The sequence below is a fragment of the Muscardinus avellanarius genome, assembly GCF_963383645.1.
Source record: "Muscardinus avellanarius genome assembly, chromosome: 12".
Classification (NCBI taxonomy): domain Eukaryota; kingdom Metazoa; phylum Chordata; class Mammalia; order Rodentia; family Gliridae; genus Muscardinus; species Muscardinus avellanarius.
The window spans coordinates 81,512,152-81,536,705 of record NC_137798.1 but is presented as its reverse complement, the minus strand read 5'-3'; the positions used below and the strand labels follow the sequence as shown (position 1 = coordinate 81,536,705).

Below are 24,554 nucleotides of genomic sequence, written 5' to 3'. Positions count from 1 at the left end.
TCTTTCTTTTTTTGCAGGTCTTGGGGGAACCCAGGGGCATTCGACCTCCGAGCTACACCCGCTGCCCTATTTTATCATTCTTTATTTTGAAACTGGGTCTCACTGAGTTGCAGAGGGCCTCACTAAGTAGCTGAGGCTGTCCGCGAACCGCGATCCTCTGGTCTCAGCCTCCCGAATGCTGGGATTACAAGCGTGTGCCACCACGCCCGGCCAAAGCTATTCTTTCTTGATGGAATCAGTGTTGAATCGTGAACTCTCAAACCTTTTCTTTCTCATACAGTAAATTGTGAGGAGGATATGGGCCTAGCCAAAGATGAGACCATGCATCTTAGGGGGACAAATTTTATTACAATGATAATTAAAGTGCGGAAACCTTGGAGACTTCTAGTCCTTGCCTAATAGAGCAAGCTATGGAAGTAACATGTCATTTTCAACATATCTTGAAAATTTGATTTTTTCAACATTTGTAAACACACACACACCCCAAAACTGGCTGGATGATCTTCATGTTGCCCTGTCAAAGATGCCCCACACCCTGCTAATTTAATGTTCTTATTTAAGTCATAATGGTTTTCACACTGATGTCCTTAAAACAATAAAATGTAACTTTAACTTGCCCATACTTAAAACGCATTATCCTGTTACTGATGTTTTAATAAAGACTGCCAGACACTTGATTTTTAAAATATTTTGATACCTGTATTTCAGTATTACTGGTTTTCTTTATAATCTATGTATTTTGTGCACTTAAAGACATTCTTCAGAGCACATGTAAAAGTAGAGAAATATGAATACGCTCTGTGGATTATACCAATATCAATTTCTTATTTTTTGAGGGTTTTGTTTGTTTGTTTGTTTTAGATATTGGGGATTGAACCCAGGGGCATTCTAACTCTGAGCTATACCCTCAGCCTATATTATATTTTCATTTTGAAATGTTTCATTCATTCTCACTAAATTATTGAGGATCTTGCTAAGTTGCTGACACTGGCCTTGAACCTGCGATCCCCCCATCTCAGCCTCCCAAGCACGAAGATTACAGGTGTGAGCCACTACATCTGGCCATTTTCTCTCTCTCTCTCTTTCTCTCTCTCTCTCTCCCCCTCCCACCCCCCCTCCCTCCCCCCCTCCCTCTCCCTCTCCCTACCCCTTCTCTGGTGGTACTAGAGATTGAACCCAAGGGTATTCTACCTCTGAACTACACTCCCAGCCCTATTTTTTTTTTTTTTTTTTTTTTTTGTGGCACTGGGGATGGAACCCAGGGGCATCGATCCTCTGAGTTACACCCCCAACCCTACTTTTTAGGGTATTCTACCTCTGAACTACACTCCCAGCCCTTTTTTTTTTTTTTTTTTTTTTTGCGGTACTGGGGATGGAACCCAGGGGCATTGATCCTCTGAGTTACACCCCCAACCCTACTTTTTAGTCTTTTTTATTTTAAAAGAGGGTCTCACTGAGTTGTGAAAGGTCTCGCTAAGTAGCAGAGATTGTCTGCGAACCGCCATCCTCCGGTCTCCACCTCACGAATGCTGGAATTACAAGCATGCGGCACCATGCCTGGTTTCCCATCCCTATTTTATTTTTTATTTTGAGGTAGGATCTTGCTAGATTGCTTAGATTCGAGCTAAATTGCTGAAGCTGGCTGAGAACCTTCAATCCTCCTGCTCAGCCACCCAAATACTGGGATTACAGGGATATAACCATCCTATCAAGCTAATCTCTTGTTTTTTTTCTTGTTTTGTCAGGCAAAATGACAGGCACATGGGACTTCCTCCCCTGCACTATTTTTTAGTAACTTCCTGTAAATCCACAACGATTTCAAAAGCATCATTCCAAGAAGGGATCCCTGCACTTTACGAGATTGCCAAAGGGTGCCAGCACACAGAAGTCACGATGCTGCCCATAAGAGTGTCCCCGTGCATCCGCCTACAGCCCTGTGAGCAGTGCAGGTGTCGGGATGCAGGGAAAGGTCCATATATCTAACCCCAGTGTGAACACACAGAAGCCCCATGTACACAGGGGAGTACTCACTGGAACCTGATGGTCGCCTGCTCTAGATAGTAGATGTCAAAGAGCCACCGGAAAAAGACATCCAAACTAGAAGCAAGAACAAGGCCGGCCCTTTAGTTAGAGAGTCTACAAGGCAAGGCTGGCGTTCATCTCCTTGTCTGCCTTCCCTCCTTCCATCTCCCCTTGCCCGGTCCCCTTGGTTCTAGCTGGCCAGGTCACACTGCCCTCTTCCTTCTTAGGGTTGGGCAATTGTGCCTCTAACCCTTTGGCCTTCTAGCTTGGTTTGCTCCAGCAAACCTTCGCCAGGCATCGCTCCCACAGGGCTCTTGTGAATTTCTACCACTCGTTGGCCGTGTTCTTCCCCCGCGGCTGTCAGTCAGCTGGCAGGCACGCCGTGTCTCCCCAGCTAGGGCAGAGCTCGTGGCTGACACATTAGAGTTTGTATGATACCTGGCTCAAGCTATGCCCATGACAGGCACGGGACTGTCATTTGAGGAATGGATTTGCAGCAACCACAGGTAGGCCTAGGGGATCTGAAAGAGGAGGTTTCAACTCCAGGGTGAGCCTGGCTGAGAAAGGAGGGGTAGCTGGGAGTGAGGTACCTGGTCAGTCCCATAGAGGGCAGGATGACCACCATGAACACCAGGAAGATGTAGCACTTGTGCACTATGATCAGATTCTGACTGGATCTGGGAGGAGACAAAGAGAGATGTTCATCAGTGCGTGTGTGACATAGGAACAACTAAAGGTCTAGGTAGGAGATGTGCCTGCCTGTGTTCTCTGGGCTGGGAAACTGGCCCAGTAGTGCATGCCAATGTCTGCCTTGGGCATAGGGTGGGGGAGGCAGAGAGGGTACACATGCTATATATGTGACATCTCCTCTTTTTTTTTTTTTTTTTAGAACTGGGGGTTGAACCCAGAGGCATTCTACCTCTAAGCTATATCCTCCCCGGCCCTATTTTTTATTCTTTATTTTGAAACAAGGTCTCACTGAGTTGCAAAGGGCCTCACTAAGTAGCTGAGGCTGTCCACAAACTGCAATCCTCCCGTCTCAGCCTCCCAAATGCTGGGATTACAAGCGTGCCCCACCATGCCCGGCTTGTGACATCTCTTATCAAAGAGACATTACCAGTAATACTCAGAATCCCTGAAGAATTCCAACAGTCAATATTAGTCTCATTCTTGGTGAGAGGAAAAGCCAGGAAGACTCTCTGCTAGGACAATCCCTACTGCCCGGCAGAATGGTGTGAATTTTTGGTGCAGGAAATAACTTTTGAGATCCTTTGTAGCCTTTGGGCCAAAGCAGTGCCACTCACCCAGGATATGACAAATACTTTCTGCCCAATTAGCTACCACCACAGAAGTAACGGGGCTAATAAATGGAAAATCCCCTGGCAGTTTACAATGTTGGTGCCGTGTGGGTCAAATGTGTCCCTAGTCAGATTGCTGTTCCTAGTCCCCTCTGCTAAGTCCATAGCTGCTCACCCTCGTGGCCAGTGAGCAAGGTGCTTACTCCTGTGCTTTCTGCCTGGAAGCTGAGGAAGCAGCCCAAGGAGGGCTTGGTTTTTGGCTCCATGTCCCTTAGATGGTGGTCCTATCAGCATCCCCAAGCCCAGAGGCCCAGAGACAAAAAGAAAACACCTATTGTTCTTTTGGGATGGTTTCAGGTATCAAAACCATCCCATATCAGTTCTAATCCTTAGGCCAGAAGGGAAGGGAAAGCCCCAGGCTGGTGGAGTGAAGAGGCTGGGGAAAGGAGCTGGGGCAGGAGAGGAGACGCCAGCTCACCTGGTCCAGTGGGCCTCGAGAAAGGCAGAGAAGTAGACTATCAGAGGCAGTATCACTGTGAAGGCCCAGAGCAGCAAGGAGGGGAAGAACTGGGTCACAATTGGGCTCTGTATGGGCAGGAAGGGAGAAGGGCAGGAGAGACATCAGTGCAAGAAGCCCCTTGCCCTTGCAAGCCCCCTGGCTTCTCCCTCACCCCCTGCCTCGCCACGTCCATCTGGCTCAGTCCCAGGGCAGGTCAGCTTTCTTTACGGCTACCATGTGGGGCTGGCCCTTCTCGGCTGCCTTCCTAGGCAGGAGCCCTTGGTGGGAGGGGGCGGGCGGAGGCTGAACTCCAAGGCCCAGGGAGTCTCCAGGAGGCCAGGTCTTCTGTGATGAGGTCAGTGGAGGGGCAGCCTGAGCTTTCCCTAGTGACTTTGCCTTAAGGCCCAAATCAGCTGTTGTCACTCATGTCTCAGGGCTTAGGGGACAACACGGACTTTACTGGGATGTTTGTGAGTAGAGGGGAGGGCAGAGGCTCCCAGCACAACTTGTGTGTGTGTGTGTGTGTGTGTGTGTGTGTGTGTGTGTGTGTGTATGCAGGGGTGGGAGGGTCAATATGGAAGAAGCAGCTTCCTAGCTCCTTAGAACAACATGGAGCCCTGGGATTTGGAGCTGGGCCCACGCCTCCTTGGATCTGCCCTGTCAGCAGGAGGTGTCCCCAAGCCCCAAGTCCCAGGTGGCTCCCGCAAGGCTGTGGGCTCCCAGGGTAGCGCAGGCATCTGGCGGCCAGGGAGGCAGAGACAGATCTGCAGGCCCTACTTCTCTCCAAGGGACGTGTCGGGTCAGACCTTACCCTTCCTCACTCTCAATCCTACCGGGAACTTTCAGCCCTAGACAACTTGAGGAGAACAGGGCTCTGCTTTTCCCACTAGAAGCTAGAGCTGTTGACAATGGCCATGCCCTCTGTAGCCGCAACTGGCCTGGCGTAGCCCGATCTAAAGGAACTCTCATCGACTTGTCCCATAATGCACCCCAGGACCTGCCTACCGTCCTCCACTCGCCCTTTCCTCTCAGCCACTGTCCCCAGGATGGGCAGCCACCCACATTCATCCCACTTAGTGCCCCACCATGGACACCACTCCACCGTGTCAGCAGTGCAAAGGCTCTGTGGCCCCATCCCAGGGGCCCTCCAGCCCATCCTCGCCTGAGTTCCTCCTTGATCTCCCTGGGGCCCCCAGGCCTGGCCTGAGCAGAGGAGGCACCTGCAGCTTCTCGATGGGGCGGGTGACGTTGTACATGTCGATGGTGTTGATGATGATGGCAGGCGTGGTGAGAAAGAAGAAGAGGAAGAAGAGGAAGGTGTTGATTGCGATAAAGCGGGCCCACCAATTGAAGCGGCGGATGGACAGGTGCTTCCTGGGGAGGGATGGAGCAGGGAAGCGCACTTAGGGCCCCGAGTGCCAGCTGTGGACCCAGGCTGCCCTGGTCTCATCCAGCCCCCTGCGTGCAATGGGCTGCTCGGCCTTCCCCTGAGGCAACGCCATTTGTGACCGCCTGGCGCATGTCTCACAGGTGAGCAAAAAATGGATGAGTCTTTTCTGCAGGAAAAACATTTTCTCCAAGGGTTGGTTGGGGAAGGTAGGTAGGCAGAGACTGTGGTGTCAGGAGGTGCATGGCACAGTCTCTCGGGAGCTTTATTTGCGCAGCGCTGGGCCTGGTCCCCACGGAGTCTCTGTTGGGCCATGAGGTGGGGACAGGAGGCCCTGACCTGCTGCCTTCTTCAGTCTCAGAGGAGCTCTGAGGAGATGGGAAGGTCAGAGGAGGCTTACCAGATAATGTCCTTGGGGTGTGGGGCATTAGTGACTCTCCAGTAGTAGGATTTGACGATGGTGGTCACTGAGGACTGCTGGGGGTACACACCACACTGGATATACTTGTAATCTTCCTGGATGCTGTAGAGACAGGAGAGAGGGAAGAGACAGAGGTATGAAGTGGGAGAATGAGCTTAGAAGGGTCGCATGTTGGGGTCCCACTGTGGGACTCTCCACTTGCTGAGGAACATTGAGGCCTTGGATATGTCCCCCAGGACCTGAGGGGTAGGCCTTAGAAAAAGCATCTGGAGGGGCAGGACACTGAAGGACTTAGATGTTCAGAAAGAGAAGGGAGAACACAGTTCTGAAATCCCGCCTTCCCCTCATCAGCAGTGGCAGCACACTAGCACCGGCTTCCTTGGAGGTTGTTAGGAAGGTGCTAATTTTAGCCTCATCTTGCTATCGATAGCTCCTGATTATTGAATTCGTCCCGTGTGCCTGGCACTGTGCTCACTGGTGACTAATAGAACATGGATTGCACAGGCTCCTAAAGTAAGGTGCTTCAAGACAGAGCCAAAGGGACGGGCACGGGCGCTGGAGCCCATCTAACTCATATTCTGCTGTAGCTAAGCCTCTGATATGGCTACTAGTAGTAATGTCTTGGGAAATGAACAGTATTATCTTATGGAGGTATTGCTTTATATAATACATACACATAAAATCGATTATATATCTACTATAAATATTAACTAATATTATATACATATGCATATATATCCCTTGTTAACCATTTTGGAGGTTTTACGTGTGTGTGTGTTATATCCCCATTTATATGTTATATATTATTTATTATGTGTGTGTATATATATATATATAGATAGATATAATGTATATCTGTATCTATCTATATCTATAATGTATGGCTAGCTATATATAATGTATATCTATAGAGAGATAGATATAATGTATATATAATGTATCTCTCTCTCTATATATATATATACATTATATATATATCCCCCTGTGAACCTTCTGGGAGGTGGACAGGGCATCTGTCAGTAACAAACTGGACAGATAAGAAGTCCAATCAGACAGAGGAGGAGGGCCCCCACGATTCTTCAGAAACTGATTCTAAAGCTTCCATCGATTTAGCGCAGTCCTGAGGATCCTTCTGGAGAGTTCCAGAGTAGACCTAACCCATTCCCTGTGGAAGTGAGACAGAATAGAGAGGGGGCTGGAGGGCTGTGACCCAGGGGAGGCCTGCAGTCTGCTGTAGGAAAGAAAGGGCAAGTCAGGCTCCTCCCAGGCTCACTTGTGAGGATAGGGGTGCTGTGTCTACGCCAAAGGCAACGTGGTTACCACGCCTGGCAAGATCCGGAAGAGGAAGTGAGAGGTCAAAGGCTAGGCTGGCCACCTCTGTACTGAAGCAAGGACACATGGAGGGTGGAGCCCAGGCTCTGGACTGCCCTGGAGATGGGCTGAACCCACTCTGGCAGTTGGGGGAATGCATGTGGCCAGGCTCTGAGAAGCAAGACGGGGGCTGCCTGTGAGGAGCGGGAAGGAGGGAAGGTCAGAATATGCGGCTGAGGGGAGGCTCTCTCTCCTCTCAAGGTCTGGAGTGGGAGGTCTGGAATGGGGGCAAGAGAGGATGGGTGGACCCTGGGGCTGTGCGTGGCGGGGGTGCAAGCTGCAGCCCTGCACTCACCGGTTCACCATCCTGGAGTCCTGGAACGTGACAAAGATCAGGTCGAGACGCTTCAGCCGAACACGGTTGAGCTCGGCATTGAACTCATCCGTTAGCTGCTCCTCCAGCTCACTGTAATACTGCTCTGCGTCTACCTGGGGGAGGAGGCAGCCCTCAGAGCTGGGGAGGCAGGCACCCCGGGAAGCCTCACTCCATGTAGCACCTCAGAGGGCCAGAGGCTGGCTCTGCAATTCACGCCCTGCCCTTAGATCTGGGGACGGTGAGGCACGGTGGGGCAGGAGACCCCGGAGAGCAACCGAAATGTAGCTTTGTCGTGGGAAGAGGTGCTTCCTTTCTGGTCTAGTTGGAGGCCAGTCCTGGCCTGAAGTAGGAGTCCAAGTCCTGAGACCCCTGCCCCTAGCCACTGTGGTTGGGGGATAAGGCAGAGCCTGTTGTCTTCACTGGGTCCCTCCATAGCTCTTTGGAAGCCTGAGGGTTGGCAGAGTACTGCAGCCTGCCATGTCCCCTCTGGTCCTTCTGTCCAAGGTTGGAAGGGAACCAGAGCAAGACTCCCTAAGTTGCCCTGAGAGTGGCCCCAGAAAGATTTTAGCTCCTCTAGAAGCTCAACAGGGAGGAAGAACATGGTGGAAAGGGAGGGCAGAGCTCATGCTGAAGCCCTGGGCAGACCTGAGGGAGCCCAGGGCGGGAGGATGTGGACCAAGAACGAGCCTGGAGCCCAGGGCTCCAGCCAGTTACCTCCTTGAAGCAGGTCCAGCACTTGCAGAAGCAGAGGCGGGAGCAGGGATGGATCCTGATCATCGCCTTTCCAGTCTTCTTGGCCTTGGCCGTGTAGTAGAGCCGGCCCCTCATGGCATGGCGCCTGCCAGCGGTGAGCAGCGGGGGAAGGAGGTCAGGGGCCAGCTGAGTCCCACCCTCCCCTTGCATCCCACCCCAGGTCTGGACAGGCATGGCTATCGCCTGACCTCTGGTCATCCAAGTCGATCAGGTTCCTGACGTCATAGCAGAAGTGGACTCTGGTCACCACGCACCCCGGATAGGCCTCACTGTAGTCACAAACACAGATGTTGAGCTGGCCTGTGGGGCCCCCTGGCCAGCGTGCTGACCCACAGGGCTAGGTGGCTCAGCTGCCTGGGGTTCCCACCTCTGGGAATGAAAGAATCCATCCTTGTCCCTAACGCCAAACTCCTTTTAGGGTTTGAGCCCTGGTGAATATGACCTGTAGCACATCCTTCCTAGGTGGACCAGGACATGGCTGGGGGCAGGGCTCCAATGACCAGGGACCCAGGAAAGAGTTGCTCATGAGAGAGAATGAGTACAGTGAACAGTGTCCCTAGAACCAGGAACTAAGGGTCCCGGAAGAGGTCTCAAGATGCCCTAGACAGAGATGGTAAAGGGGCTTCTGCGCTCTATAGCTAAAGCCACAGGATAAAAGAAAGCATCTTCTGCCTCACCCCATGCCATGCAGGAAGTCCCTGGCTTCAGAAACCCTGCCCCAACCCCAGCAGCCCACCCTGTTCTGAAAAGCTGACCCTGCGCTGAGAGTGTCAGCCCCTGGGGTGTCCCTTGCCCCAGCATGCCGTGCTAACTCGTCTCCACCTGAGGAGCAGGTGCAGCCTCAGCCATTCACCCCACTTACTGGAAATGCTTGATAATGATCTCCGGGTCTTGGATGTCTTTGGGCACATAGGTGATCATTAGTGTCCTGGTGACCTGGGTGGGGGGAATGGAGAGGGGACTGTGCTTGCAAAGGGACTCCAGATGTCTGGTCTCTGGGGGGCCCAGAGCCCCTGGCGAGCAGGCCTTCTGCTCACACCAGGCTGCCTGATGCCCAGGGCCTCCCCGCTATGGGGGCAAGTGCTGGTTCCTCCAGCCTAGGCATCCCAGCTGAACCACGCAGCCCTGAGGTCAGCAGGCTGTGCCTCACTCAATCTCTGTGCCCCGGCTATTGGGTCCCTGACACAGACAGCTGAAGTCAAGGGGTAAGGAGCCAGAAGCCTGCAGACAGGCCCAGGCAGAGGACCAGAGCTCTGTGATTGGAAAGAGCGGCTCATATCCACGTGCTGCTCGTGCATCCCCACCAGGAATTGTGGTCTCCCTGTAATTCCCACCATTCCAGCCCTACGTCACCAGGGAAATCCTTAATATTAGATGGGGCGGGAGGGTTGGGGAGTGAGCAAGTGCTATAGTTTGGATCTGGAACGTCCCCCAAAGGCCCATGAGTTAAAGGCTTAGTCCTTAACTTGGTGCTTTTGAGAGGTAGTGGAAATTTTTAAGAGGTGGGGCCTAGTGGAGGTCTCAGGTTCCTGAGGTTGTGTCCTCACAGTAGATATGGGACCTTGGACCCTCCTGTTTCTCTCTTTTTGTTTGAGCCGCCATAAGGTGAGAAGCTTCCTCTGCTTCTTGTTCCCACCATAAAGGGGCATTCTATCTCCGAGCTTCACTCCCAGCCCTATGTGTGTGTTTGTGTTCTTTGTTTTAGTACTGGAGATTGAACCCAGGAGCATTCTACATCTGAACTACACCTCCAGCCCTATTTTACTTTTATTTTAAAACAAGATCTCACTAAATTGTGGAGAACCTTGACAAGTTGCTGAGGCTGGCTACAAACTGCAGTCCTCCTGTTTCAGCCTCCCAAGTACTGTGATTACAGTGTGTGCCACCACACCTGGAATTTGAAGCTGACTACCTCAGGTATTTTGTTACAGTAAGGAGAAACTGACAAGCAAGACTCTGGGGAGAGGATGGGGAAGCCTCCCCTAAGCGTCCTACTTTATTGTGTGGGAGGGAAATGCCTTCCGAAGCTGCCACCTTCAAGATGACAGTCTGGAAAACTGTACTGCAAGAGACAGGGTCTTGGCAAAAATGTCTGGTAACAATAAGAAAAGCTAAAGTAGCCGAGTCCAGTCAGATCATGAGTCCAGACACCTCCATTTCTGGTAGGCTGAAGCACTGGGCTAGCTTTTGGGAGGATGTGGATCTACATTCTGTGGCAAGTTAAAATGAGTCAGTTGTTGAGGATGGATGGCCCGGGAAGCGCAGACCACACACCACTGAACCTTTGACAGGCTGAGGGTGGAGCCAAGGTGCCCACATTGGGGCGCTGTTCCTGGACACTCACCTCTACAGGCTGCCTTCTCATGCCCCTTAGGCCCCTGCTCCCCACTGGCCCTTCCTGAAACCACCTTATATATAAATGCTACTAAAGTCCTGGTCTCAGGAGGTGCCTGGGAGGTGGGAAGGGGGTCACTGGGGCCAAGATAATAGAGACAACAGGGGCAGCACAGGGGCCTATGACCTCAGAGGGATTGCAGAGGGCGAGTCCTGGCATGGCTAGAGTGGGCAGCGGGGGCTCTGAGCACTCGGCACGGAGGCCCCTGCTGATCCAAGTAGTTTTAGTTTGTGGACGGGAGGTCTAAGGGGCCTTGGAAAATGGCCCAGGCAGTGGAGGAGCAGGGTGGGAAGTAGACAGAAGAGAGGGATGGACGGGCAGCAGCGGTTTACCACCCAGTGCGAACAGTTTCTATGGCACAACCAGGATGGCTGTGCAGGGGTGGGAGGAGGGGTGGGAGCACAGAGGAGCAGCATCCGCCTACCAGGTAAGAGGAGGAGGAGCTTACCCCTGCTCAGGAAGGACCTTGCCCATGGCATGCCAAGCTGGGACTTCTCTGAGTCTGGGGGTGGCTGGCCCAGCAGGAGAGGGCGCTCTTCACCTACTTACCTTTTGGTTCTTCTTGGGCACAAACCCCAAGCAGTGGTGAGCCATGGAAAGGAAGTTGGTGAGGAAATACAGGAAGGCGAAGATGCTGTGCAGCCACAGGAAGCTACTCCTGCAGAGGCAGAGCAGGGGTCGGCCTCCCTGCAGCCCACCCCCCGGGCCTCCCCAGGCCCCACTGCCACCAGTGTCCCTGGACCTCCAAGACTACCCTCTTGAAGCCTCAACTCCCAGACCCCCTGAAGGGGGTGGCAGTGGTGGTCGGGGGGCCTGACTCCGGCTAGTGAGGGCAAACACTTATTGAGGGCTTACTATCACCAGATCCAGGATGAGCATTTCCCCCAGACTCCCAAAGCCCTGTAGGTGGTTCAGCAGTCACCTGCATTTTACCCAGAGGGCAATGGGCCAGTGTGGAAGAGACTACCCGGACACCCTGGAGGAGAACCAGAGTCGCTGACCTGCTTAAATGCTTTCCCCCATGCTGCCCCGCAGCCCAACGGAAGGAGGCCCAAAGTCACATGTGAACACAGGGCAGGAGGGCCAGGCAGACTCACTCAGCCCCCACCCAGGGCTGGGAGGGCAGGGGCATCTGGGCCAGCTGTCCATCTCTGCTGTGGCTCCCAGATGCTGTCCCAAGGCATCCCAAGGACAGAATGACTGTCCAGAAGCAGGGCCCACCTGTGTGGCCTGGCTGGAGGCAGCAACGATGCCTCACGTCAAGACATCTCTGCTCCCGGCCCCAAGCTCTGGCCTGCAGACTGCCTCTCCCGCCCAGCTAGACACCTTTGCTCAGTTTCTACAGAGGTCCAGGACCACGGGCTGGAGGGAATACCCCAGCTCTCCACTAGCATGGATCGTGCACAACAAGGCTCTTTGCTGCTCTCTTTAGGATTCACTTTGTGTGAGTCGGGCTGGTACCTAGGGAAGAAGCTGGCGGTTCTTCTTGGGTCAGGGCCACCCAGCAAGGGGCTGCTGCAGTGGGATGGGAAAGGGTGCTGCACTGTTTTGCCGATGGGAGAGTTTGTACTAAGCCCGCTGCCCTGAGGTATTTGGTGGGGTTCAGGGCAGAAGGGCAGGGCAGGGAGGGCAGGAGTGTGGTACCCACCCACAGCTGCAGGAACTGCTTCTGCAGCTGTCAGGAGGCCGGCCAAACCTGGACAAGATGCCGAGAGGGCCTCAGCCTGGACTGGCAGGGCACACTGAACTCAGTACAGTTTGACCTCCAATCAGGTTGGCTGATGTTGAAACCCACAGTTTCTTAAACTGTGATGAGGGTCTTAGAGATAATGTCCAATAGACACCCCTTCCATGGACAAGAACTGGAGCTCAGCAGGGGAGGGCGCAGCACCCCAGATCCAGAGCTAGTGAATGGTGGAGCTGGGGCTTGTACCTGTTGTACGATTCCTCTGTCCCACTATGGGATTGGAGGGGGAGAACTGGCAGGTCCATGGTTCATTTGATTATAGGAGGGCTGATTTGAATTCATGGTTGGGCTGGGGACATCTTAATCCTGTCCTAGCCACAGGGTCTCTGCCCCTAGGAGCTGGATATAAGTACCTAGAGGCATTTTCTCCAGTCCTCAGCAGCAGCTCATTTGCATTCTACTCATGACAGAGGGGGGCACTGAATCACCAAGAGCCCTGGCCCAGCAAGAGAATGCAACTTCTGGTATCCCACTCAGGGCCTGGCTTCCCAGGGAAACCAGGCCGCTCTCCCTAGCACAGCACACCCACATTACAAGCCCACACACTGGACCTTCTCTGCCCACCAATGCCCAGCCAGTAGGACAGGAGGTAAAAGATCAGGTACCTACTCTGTGGAGACATTGACAATGGTGGTCCGGCCAAAGTGGCTATTCCAGTCTGAAAGGAAAAAAAAAAAAGTATTAGCTTTGAGACTGGCATTGTGATAGTGAGGGCGGGGCACTAGAACTCAAGGTTGCTGAACCAAAGCTCCGGATTTAGAGATGCCTTCCTACATCCTGCTCTTCCTTCCGGTTCCAACCCAAACATCCTCTTCCCAGGTAGTCGAGTTCAGGGACCTCTGCAGTGGGCCACATGTCTCCAAAGGGCCTCCAAGGCCACTGTGCTGTGGGCTCATGAGTTAACCCGTGGTTCCATACCCAACTGGGCCTGCTCTGCGCCAAGCCCTCGGTCAATCAGAGACAGGATCATCTCCAGCCTCCATGAGAAAGAACTGAAATATGGCCTGGGAAGGTCAATCGACAACTACCTTCTAGAGGAGGGTCTGAATCCCCAATGCCCAACTCCTGTCCAGCCTACCAAGCTTCCTTTCAGGTCTCATGGCTCCAGGCCTGCTGAGCCCTGCCTACCCAGAACATTTCCAGTATAGTTGATGGGCAAAATGATGCCCAAGGAAGGGATGCAGAGGATTAATACAAAGATGATGAGGTGGTACTGGAACATGACGTAGATGCGCGCATCGTCCCCACATTTGTTAATCAGATCCTGGTTCCTGGAAGAGACACAGACAAGAATGTGCTTCAGGAGCCAACGTAGCCAGAGATTCAGTGGGAGGGAGGTGGAGGAAAGTGAGGGAAGATGACCAACCCAACTGTTTTGGAAACTCTGCCCTTCTTCTTCTTCAGGGAAGACCTGAGAACCACAAGATAATACTGCACAGTGCCAGGCTGGCCAAAGTGAGAAGGGTAGACAGTGCCAGGTGTTGAGAGGGTGTAGGAGCTCTCTTGCCCTCTTGGATATATACACTGTGCCAGCCACACTGGAGAACAGTTGGCCTTATCTACTGAAATCAAATATAGCACACTCTGTGACCTAGCAATTTCATGCCTAGGTTTTACCCAGCAAGAATTCATGACGTGCATCAAGAGACATGTGTAAGAATATCATAGATACAATATTTGTTACATGTCCAACATCTGGAAACACCTTAAATGTCTATCAAAAGTAAAATGGACACAAGAATACACACACACACCCCAGTGGGCAGTGGAGAAAATCCAGAAAGTCAGCATCTGACTATCTCTGCGAACTCCTCTCCTCCTACACCTGAGGATGTGCTCAGCTTGGGTGGACTCATTCTTCCCAGTTCTCCATGCAAGGAACTGGATAATTTGCCACTGTGCCCCTGACTATCAGTCATGAACTTGCTAAACCCAGGAACCTATAGCCAGGTGCACAGTCTTGGAGGGTGCATCAGATCCTGGTCCCTGAAGAGACAAGCTCCAAATGTTTACACGTACTGCCGTGGTTTGTCTCCCAAGGGCTCATGTGTTGGACACCTGGTCTCCAGTGTGGCCATGTTAACAGGTCCATGTTAAGTGGACCTTTAAGAGGTGGGACCTAAGGGGAGGTCATCTTATCTTTGGAGGCACTGCCATCAGAAGGTAGTTCCCATGGGGCCCCTAGCTTAGTTTCTATAAGGGTGAGTTGTTCAGAAAAGTCTGAACCTAGGGCTGGGGGTATAGCTTCATGGCAGAGTGTTTGCTTAGCATGTGTGAGGCCCTGCATTGAACAGCAAGTGGGGGGGAGGCTGATCTGGACTCAGGGATTCCTATCTTACAATGTAATTTTGCTTTTGTGTGTACCATTTACCATGACATCCTCATCAAAGCCAGCATTGTACCCTTGAACCTCCAGAACTGTGGGCCACATAGACCTCTTTTCTTTATAAAGTTAGGATTACTGTAATGAAGCACCCAAGGCCAGGTAGCAAAAATATGGAAGCTGCAGCGGGCATGGGCTGTCCCTCTCCACCATGGAAACAGAGAGCAAGTCTGTCCTCTGCCTTATGTGTTTGTTCTTCTTGACAAGTACAATGAATGATGTGCACAGAAATCAAGAAAACAGCCGGGCGTGATGGTGCACGCTTGTAATCCCAGCATCTGGGAGGCTGAGACAAGACTGTCATTTGAGGACAGCCTCAGCTACTTAGTGAGGCCCTTTGTACCTCAGTGAGAAGACCCTGTTGCAATAAAGAATAAAAATAGGGCTGGGGGTGTCACTCGGAGGTAGAATGCCCCTGTATTCCATCCCCAGTACTGTGAAAGAAGAAAGAAAGAAAGGAAGAAAGAAAGAAAGAGAAAAATCAAGAAAACAGCACGCAGAAAGGATTTCTATTCCTGGTGTGGAGCTCACAGAGTCATTTTATATGCATGGGCTGTGACAGGGGTGGCATAAGCCGTAGGCCATGTCCGTTCCCTTTCACCAGCCGTAACCCCAGAAACCACCCTTTCCTTGCAATGGCTGAGGTAGGAGATGGGGCGAGCTCGGGCCTGTCGTCCCGGCAGTGGGGCCGCTAATTCTCATGAGCGACTTCTCCTCTCCACCCTCCCACCCCAAGGCAACACTGTCACAGGGGTTCAGAGCACAGGTACTTACTTCATGGTTATGCTGTTGAAGAACCAGGAGTAGAAGCGCTGGAGAAAAAGAAGAGAAAGTGAGAAACAGCCCTGGGGACCCAGGCCGCCACTGCAGTGTCCGGGAAGGGCCTCCTTCCAGGAAAAAGCCCAAGGCTCCATGTGGAATCGGGGTGACTGCTGAGGGACATGTCTCCTGAAGTAAGCGGACACCCCGTCATCCAGGACTGGCCGTCAGAGAGAACTCCAGAAAGAATGCCTGCCGATTCCTGTCTGTCCCTGGTCTCTTCCTTCTGATAAAAAGCCCCTCCAGGACAAATGTGGTCCTGTGGGCTGTCCATCAAAGAGGGGTTTGACTCTGGTGATCAGGTCGTTAATGGGAACATGATCCAAATGGGGAAAATTAAAGCTCTCTGGGAGATGGGCGTGGTGGAGCATGCCTGTCATCCCAGTACTTGGGAAGCTGAGACAGAAGGATAGCCTCAGAAAGTAGAAATGCACATCAATCTAGGGAAACCCTTTTTCTAGGTAAAAAATAAAATAGGGTTGGGGATGTAGCTCAGAGCTAGAATGTTTCTGGGTTCAATCCCTTGCTCCCCACCCCCCCACTTCTCTTGGGATTGATATGAGTGTTGGGAGAGAGAGAAGCTGTTCTCCTCCTCCCCCTCCTCCTCCTCCTCCTCCTCCTCCATGAAGCCTGCAGAGGTTTGGTGCCATCTTTGATGGTGAGCAGAGAGCTCGTCTGAGGATAAATCCAGCTCAGAGGACAAACCAGAGAGGAGTCCCACAGGCAGTGCAGGGCTTCATTGGTCTAGCTGTGCCTGCAGAAGCCGCTAGTCTTGAATTTCCCCACACTTGAGCCACAAATTGTCCAAGTTTGAGCCGGGTTTCTGCTTTTACATGTAAGAGTCCTGTCGTACTGAAGATGCTTTTCTTGTCAACTTGCTGTCTGGAGTTTCTGGTGGTGGGAAAAGTCAGCCTGGGCTATAAAGAGGTTGAGGGGATCCTAGAGGGTCCATGGGAAGGTGCCTATGAAGGCAAGTTGGGGCCCATGGCTCCAAAAGGACATTGGATGCAGGGCTGGAACTCAGAGACTGAATTAGTGAGATAGAAATTCAGAGGTATTGGTTTAGTGATGGCAAATGAGGTTGTGAGTGCGGATGTCACTGCTCAGGAGAGAGTGAGGGGGAGGGGTTGGAATGAGCTGGGGGGGATTCTAGGAGGAGGAGGAGCCTGCAAAGGAGACAGAGAAGTCAAAGAAAACCCCACAGAGTTTGATGTCACAGAGGCAGCTGGAAGTGCCGGTTGAAGAAGGATGGACAGTCTACATGCTACAGGGTCAGACGTTTGAGAGATCAGGTACCATGAGAACTGAGGAAAGGCCACTGGATTCAGAGGCAGGCGACCACTGATGGCCGGGGGCTCTGGTGGAGTGAGGGGAACGAGGAGTGGGGACAGGAGGGAAAATGGGGACAGCAAGGCACGGGGCGCCCTGGCCAGTTGTGGTGGACAAGGGAGACTGGCAGTGCAGGGGTGCAAGGGGACATAGGGTGTACCCTCGGCTGCCTTCGGATCCACGGTCATGTCACCTGCCCAGGACCATCCCTGGCCACCACCATGGCACGGCTCCCTCCCATGGCTGTCACATCCTCCCTGCACATGAGTCACCCTGCGTGCAGCTGTCTGGTTGTCTGCAGCCTGGAAGGAAGCGGTACAAGGCGGGAACTGGCCTGTGGCATTCACAGCCCTGTCCCTGCTTCCCAGGCCAGGACTAGCACACAGCAGGCTTGCCCAGTAACTGGCTGAACGAATGAATGGAGGAGCTCAAGTGGAGAACTGGCATTCCACAGGAAAGAGAAGGAAGCCGAACATGGGGCCATGAGGGAGTCCCTGCCTGATGGATGGAATCCTCCATGTGAAAGAGGAGGTGAGTCCTTAGCTCCAAGTATGGGAGTAGGGGAGGCAGGATTGGGATTGTGGGAAGGGTTAGAGGTTTGAGAAGAAAATTTCACTTAAAAAAAATACGCCAGAAGTCAGGCATGGTGGTGCACGTTTGTAATCCCCGCACTTGGGAGGCTGAAATGGGAGGATTGCACAGGTTCGAAGCCAGCCTCAGCTACTTAGTGAGGCTCTCAGCAACTAAGTGAGACCCCAAATAAAATATAAATAGGTCTGGAGGTATCGCCCAGAGGTAGAAAGCCCCTGAGTTCCCAATTCCATGCCCAATACCACCAATAAATAAATAAATAAATAAAAGATGCCAGGCATAGAGGCACACTTTTTTTTTTTTTTTTTTTTTTTTTTTGGTGGTACTGGGCTTCCTGGAAGCTCTCCTACCTCTGGGCTACACTCCCAGACCTATTTTATACTTTTTAAATTTTTTTTTGAAACAGGATCTCTTAAGCCAGCATGGCTGGCTTCAAACCTGCACGATCCTCCTGTCTCTGCCTCCCAAGAGCAGGGATTACAAGCGTGCGCCACCACGCCCAGCGGTGGCACACTCTTGTAGGCTGAGACAGTAGGATCATATCATAAGTTGGAGGCCAGCCTCAGCAACATAGAAGGCACTCAGGAACTTAGTGTGAACCTGTGTCAAGACAAAAAAATAAAAAGGGGAGGGTGGGGAGGTAGCTTGGGGGTAGAATGTCCCTGGGTTCAATCTCCAATAAAACACCACACATACACACACACTAACATATTGTAATTAACTAAGACTTTTGTCAAATTTCTGGCCGAGGGGGATCTAAGCTGACTGTGAGCCTCTGCCAGCCTGGCTCCCTCCTGCGCACACTGACCACCTGCCCAGAATCAGGATCCTAGGGGCCCATTCGTTCCCAGCACTTACCTTATCCTTGCGTTCCATCTCCAAGGAAATCTCTGAGGGGGACGACTTCTCACTCTGCTCCCCATAGATCAGCGAGGTCAGGCTGCCAGCCAGGAAGAGAGGCAGGGAGAGGGGAGAGGAGAGAAAAAGTCTCAGTAGCAGTCATGCCCGGGCTCCTCTGCTAGACACGCAGCTCTGAGCACAGACAGCATCCCCTCTGTTGCCAGGTGCACAATGCACCTTGAGAGTCCAGCCACAGGATCCAGAAATTCTGAGACCAGAGGAGAACATGGCCTTGTGCCCAGAGATGGCTACCCTCCAAGTCCCCTTCTTGCAGGGAGGGGCAGAGTGGGGGCCACAGCTGGGGCTGGGCTGCCACCTGCGGACAGGACACCTGCTGCAGCGTGCGGCCGGGCGGGCAGAACATTCCTTCCCAAGAGCGAGGGGCACACCCATCCTGACACCCTTCTCACCTGTCATTGTGCATCAGCAGAGCCAGGCGTCCGTAGTCCCACGCGGCTTTCCGGAGGAAGGAATACAGCAGGATGACGAGCTACAGACCAGGAAAAGCAACACAGGGCGGGAGGATTCATGGGTGCCTTTCCCCGGGAAGCCTCCTGCATTCCCATGGGGAGACGCTGTCCCCAAAGTCCCCAGGGCCGCTGCTCTGCCAGATGGCGAGGAGCTGTCCCTGTCAAGTCTGCATTCCTAATGCCAGCAGCCTCCTGAAGCAGAGCGGATGCCCAGAGTTTGTCGACTGCAGGAGGTGGCGGCACGTTGGGAGCAATAAGACCAGGGCGTCCAGACGAGAACCCTACGAGTTCTACCTGGTCCTCCACTCCTCCTTCCCCGAGGTCCTCCCACCTGGGCCACCCCAAGCAGAAGGGATGCCCGGGTAGTTCATATCACTGTGGCTGGGGCCATTTGGGCAACTGGCGCTTCTGCTGTGTCCTTTGAGACAGCTCAACAGCCCACCCCACCTGGGACCTGACCGTGTGCCCCCTCAGCAGGACTTACTATCCACAAGACGACGTTGAGCAGCAGCACGGTGGGGATGCCCCCAAAGGGCTGCCCCTGGAGGACGGTGCTCCGGGACTGGAAGCACTCGTCCACGGTTATGTTGCGTATCTTCCCCCCGGCACTTAAGCCCTCTGGCTGCGACATCCTGGAAGGCTGCCTGGGGAGCACAGGGTGGTCCGGGTCACACACAAGGTCTGCTCCTCACTCTGTAAGACATAGGAGCATGCTGGGAGCAGGGGGGCAGGGATGAGCCCTGAGAGTCCTGGCCAGGCCAGACCCGGGGCACATCAGGTCCAGGGGCCAGCACCAGACTTGGGACTGCTCTGTAAAGGAAGGAAGGTAGATGGGCATGGTGTCACATGCCTATAATCCCAGGACTTGGGAGGCTGAGACAGGAGAATTGCAGGTTCAAACAGCCAGCCTTGGCAATTTAGCGAGGCGCTCAGCAGCCTAGCAAGACCCTGTGTCCAGATAAAAAATAAAATAGGGCTCGGCATGTAGCTTGGAGGTAGAATGTCCCTGGGTTCAATCCTCAGTACACACATACACACAGAAGGGCAAGAAAGTTACCTCTTAAGGGGGAACCAGCCTTAGCCTTTAACAGCTCCTCAAACTCAGACAACAGAATAGCTCAGGTTCCCTGGGAGAGTTCTATTGTACCCACTCCAACCGTTCTTTAAAAAACAGCCACAAAATGCACATCCAGATGGGTTTTTCTATGGTTTCCCAGTGAAGCATTTCTTTTATATATGTTGACAAATCGCATAGGGCAGGGCAGAGCCCAGAGTGAAGAAGTTCAGTTTGGAAGACAGAACCGCTGTATTTGAGGGATGCTCCTACAGATGGGGTTCACTGGTGATCACTCCAGTGTGAGGAAGCGTGCTCTGTGCAGAGACAAAGGCCCCGTGTGCGAGCCAGCCCAGTGTGTTAAGGGCAGGGGGCGGGGGGCAAATAGGCCTTGTGTCTGGACAGGGGAATAGAGGACCATGAGGAAGGGCTGGAGTGACATTGAGGAGATAGAAAGGAAATAGGCAGATAGGGAAAAGGCCTCGGTAGAAAAAAAGTTAATTTCCTGAGTTTCCTGAGAAGTGACAAATACCTGAAATTCCAAAGGCTCAGAGATAAGAAGGCCAGAGCTTCAAAAAGCCATCTGTTTACTAATCAATTCCTGAAAGGAAACCCTTCAAAGGACTTGCAAATATCCTATGCAAATCCTGAGAGCTGCTTCCCAGAATTCCCAAAAGTCACCTTAACCAAAAGTGGACTTGCAAGCAGTGGGAAATGACTCTTGGGGGGGATCAGCAATCAGGGCTTTCCCTCTCGGGACCCCTCCCCTTTGGGGGAGCTGTTCTCTCCCTCTCCTCTCCTCTCCTCTCCTCTCCTCTCCTCTCCTCTCCTCTTCTCTCTCTCTCTCTCTCTCTCTCTCTCTCTCTCTCTCTCTCGTGTTGGCCCTGAGAGAAGGCAGAGTGCATCTGAGGGCACGTGGCTCAGGCAACTCTCGAGTAGTGACTTGAAGGCCTCTGCTGGACATCAAGGCTGGCTAGGCCCCTAGGGGTGACCTGCACCTCTTTTCTGGCAGATCGCGTGGACTCTGGGAGAAAGTAGTTTGCAACTGACAGGCATTTGGCCCCAGGCGACACTCGGGTCACTGAACCCCAGAGTTCCGACCGCCCCTTTGGGGTGTTCGGCCACTTTTCTCTATTCCCTTCTGGCAGATCACGCGGACTCTGGAAGAAAGCAGCCTGCACCTGAAGGCAATTCGGCTTGGGCTACTCTCAAGTATTGTCCTGAAGGCAGCTGCTGGACACAGAGTTCCAGCCCCTTTGGGAGTGTTCAACCACCCTCCCCCCATTCCCTGCTGCTTCCAATAAACCTTTTACTCCCCTTCCTGAGGTCTGCAGGTGTCATTCTTTGCTTATTGTAGACAAGAACCCAGTAAGGAAATGTCGAGTTCCTTCTTAGGAAAACCCCAAGGAAACATCGAGTTCCTTCTTCGGAAAACCCTCCGTTTCAACATGAAGGGACTTAGGTTTTATTTATTTATTTTTGTAGTACTGGGGTAGAACCCAGGGTCTTTTCTACCTCAGGGCTAACCTCCCAGACTTATTTATATTTTATTTGGAAACAGGGTCTCACTAAGTTGCTGAGAGCCTCACTAAGTAGCTGAGGCTGGTTTTGAACCTGTGCAATTCTCCTGTCTCAGCCTCTCAAGCGCTGGGATTTCAAGCATTTGCCATCACACCCGGATGTGACCTAGGCTTTAAAGAGATCACTTTGATTGAGAATAGGGCCTGGGGAGGGGCCAAGAAACAGAGAGAAACAGAAGGAAGGTGGGAAGATCCAGGAAGGAGACAATGGCAGCCTGACTGGGCTGGAAGCCCTGGAGGTGGTAAGGGGTGAGATAATTTGCACATGGAACCAACAAGATTAGACTGGATGGGAGACAGGAGAGAAGGCGAGGTGTAAAGGATTCTATGGGACAGGGAAGACAGGAGAGCAGGGCGGAGACACAGAGGCGTGGGGTCAGGGGTTCAGGTGGACATGCAAGGGAGATGGGGAGCAGGCAGGAGGACATCCACAGCGGAGAGATGTCTCTCAGAGGCAAAGGGCAGATAATGAAGGAGGGATGGAGGGAGGGGGAGGCTCAAGGTGGAGTGATGAATGACTGTAAGAGAGAAGGAAGTGAGCTGTCCAGCTGACACCCACCGGTTTAAGACAGATGCATTAGAGGGAAGATAGGCAAGGAGCCTGGACACTGCAGAGGAGTGAGAACCTAGGGGTATTCTACCTCTGCTTCTAAGCTACGCCCCCAGCCCTATTTTTTATTCTTTATTTTGAAACAGGGTCTCACTAAATTGCAGACGGCCTCACTGACAAGTACCTGAAGCTGGCCGCAAACCTGCAATCCTTCTGCCTCAGCCTCCCAAGTATTGGAATTACAAGCGCATGACACCACGCCCGGCGAGCTGGGACATTTCTTTAGGATATGGGTTTTACACTAAATTCCAGCTCTGAGCCGGGCATGGTGGCTCACGTTTGTAATCCCAGCGCTTGGGAGGCTGAGACAGGAAGATTGCACAGGTTCGAAGCCAGCCTCAGCTACTTAGTGAGGCTCTCAGCAACTTAGTGAGACCCTGTTTCCAAATAAAATATAAAAAAGGTCTGGGAGTATATCCCGGAGGTAGAAAGCCTCTGGGTTCCACCCCAGTACCACAGGAAAAAAAAAAAAAAAATCCCAGCTCTGATGCTTCCTCACTAGGAAACCTAGAGCCAGGGTCTTACAGACTCCATGCCACACTTAACTCATCTGTGAAACAGGGGCTGTGGCAGTCACTGATACCCACTTCACGGGGTTGTTCAGGGAGCTAAGATTTGTCAATCACGTAGCAGAGTGCCTAGGACACAGGAAGCAGCTCATAAATACCTAGAAAATGAGAAGATGATGCGGAGGTCCAGGGGCACTGTGCGATGGGCTTTTGCTGGGGAAGGCTGGAAGATGGATGGAGAAGGGCATGAACATAGAGGGAATGGAGAGGTGACTTGGGAGCCTGGGCTCCCTGACAAAAATAGGGGTTAAAGGAGTAAGGAGATTAGTACTGGAAAAGGAAAGAGAACCCCAAAACTTCTCCCACCCCTATTCCCCAGGTGAGCATCTAGCAAGAACAGGGAGTCTCCTGCCTATCTTTCTAAGTTGCTGATTTTCTGTTTTCTCTTTCTGCTTAGGCTGCACAGGGGTTGACTGTCTCTATCTTTGGTCACTAATTAACTCAACATGTTCAGTTGAATGTAAGAATATTCTTGTTTATATTGAGCACAGTACACTTTAACAGGAACCTTCTGCCAGTGTGTCAGGGCATAACAATGGCACTTCCAGGGTGGATGGAGGCAAGTGTCTGAGCTCTCTCCGGCTCTAAGAGCAACGGCAGGAAGCTGCAGTTCTTCTGGTGGCCACTGGAGGGAGCTCACACCAAGGCGGCTGGTGTTCGAAGGATGCAGTCAGTTCTCCAGGGAAGGACCAAGTCAGGCCTGGAGGCTCCACTCAGCTGCTGGATTGCTCTAAAAGAACAAATGCTGTGGACAGACCACAAGACTCGGGAGTGCAGGATGCCCCTGTCTGGCAGCCTCCTCCTTTGGGGACCCTTTCCACAACTTAAGCTCAGGTGATGCCTGCCCTGTGGCAGATGTGGATGTTACTGTTACTCCCAAGCTGCTGCATATGTTCTTGATGGTGTCTTTTTTGTTTGTTTGTTTGTTTGTTTGTTTGTCTTTGTACTGGGGATTGAACCTATGAGTATTCTGCCTCTGAGCTATACTCTCAGCACTGTTTTTATTTTTTACTTGAGAGCAGGGTCTCACTAAGTTGCAGAGGCTGGCCTGGAACTCGTGACCTTCCTGTCTCAGCCTCTCAGGTACTGTGATTGCAGGTGTGTGCCACCACGCCTGGCTTGATGGTGTCTCTTGAAGCACAACCCCCTTTGTGTGTGTGTGTGTGTGTGTGTGTGTGTGTGTGTGTGTGGTACTGGGGGTGGAACCCAGGGGCTTTCTACCTCCAGGCTATACTCCCAGACCTATTTTATACTTTTATTTAGAAACAGGGTCTCGCTAAGTTGCTGAGAGCCTCACTGAGTAGCTGAGGTTGGCTTCAAACCTGTGTGACCCTCCTGTCTCAGCCTCCCAAGCGCAGGGATTACAAGTGTGCTCCACCCCGCCCGGCCATGAAGCACAAACGTTTTGAATTCTGATGAGTGGTCTCCAAGCTGAGTTGTGAAAGTGCAGGAGTTAGCACCGTGCGGTAGGGAAGGGCGGGCAGAGGGCAGCACGCTGCTGAAGACCCAGAGAGGGGACACTGAACAAAACTTTTTGGGGAAGTGCATAAGCAACAGTTGCGGCTACAGTGTCGCACAGATCACTGGTTTGTCCACTCATCCACCCACTCGTGTATCCAACAAGAATTCATCGAATATCTGCTCTTGCCATGCCCTGTGCAGACCCTAAAAGCGCAAATGTGAGGTCCTCTGCTGGGAGTTCACAGCCTTTGAGATTAGGGGAGAGGATTGCTATTGGCCCAGGCTACTGTTCTGCCTGGGAGGTCTCTTGGCTATAAAGTTCCAGCCTGTGCTCTGGGAGTGGGGGGGTTCTGTCCAGCTGGTAGGAAGGATGCAGGCTTTCAGCTCAATCTGGCTGCAGGCCTGCCGGGCAGGTGAGGGAGGGAAAGGGGAGAGGAGGACCTCACCCTCTCCCATCTCCCCACCCTCCTCGGCTCCCTCTCTCTCTGGCAGGCAGAGACAGTAACAGGGAAACTGTTGCTGTGGAAACCCAGAGCAGCGCCCAGCCTTTCTCTCGCCCTGCACCATCCTCAGACCTGC

At 52.5% G+C, this 24,554-nt stretch overlaps 1 protein-coding gene across 1 annotated transcript in view; it reads right to left on the bottom strand.

Moving 5' to 3' along the window:
* TMEM63C (transmembrane protein 63C) overlaps positions 1-19,332 on the bottom strand; it is a gene marked incomplete at both ends in the record, with an annotated part of 29,599 nt that extends 10,267 nt beyond the window's left edge. The window contains 16 exons of the mRNA XM_080708190.1: positions 2,032-2,097; positions 2,613-2,699; positions 3,799-3,905; positions 5,040-5,193; positions 5,607-5,729; positions 7,294-7,427; positions 8,029-8,152; positions 8,256-8,336; positions 8,930-9,003; positions 11,012-11,120; positions 12,819-12,867; positions 13,338-13,480; positions 15,367-15,404; positions 18,190-18,271; positions 18,642-18,721; positions 19,186-19,332. Of these exons, the coding sequence (XP_080564316.1) occupies positions 2,032-2,097; positions 2,613-2,699; positions 3,799-3,905; positions 5,040-5,193; positions 5,607-5,729; positions 7,294-7,427; positions 8,029-8,152; positions 8,256-8,336; positions 8,930-9,003; positions 11,012-11,120; positions 12,819-12,867; positions 13,338-13,480; positions 15,367-15,404; positions 18,190-18,271; positions 18,642-18,721; positions 19,186-19,332 (1,598 nt within the window). The remainder of the gene's footprint in view (positions 1-2,031; positions 2,098-2,612; positions 2,700-3,798; positions 3,906-5,039; positions 5,194-5,606; positions 5,730-7,293; positions 7,428-8,028; positions 8,153-8,255; positions 8,337-8,929; positions 9,004-11,011; positions 11,121-12,818; positions 12,868-13,337; positions 13,481-15,366; positions 15,405-18,189; positions 18,272-18,641; positions 18,722-19,185) is intronic.
* Positions 19,333-24,554: the final 5,222 nt, after the last annotated feature.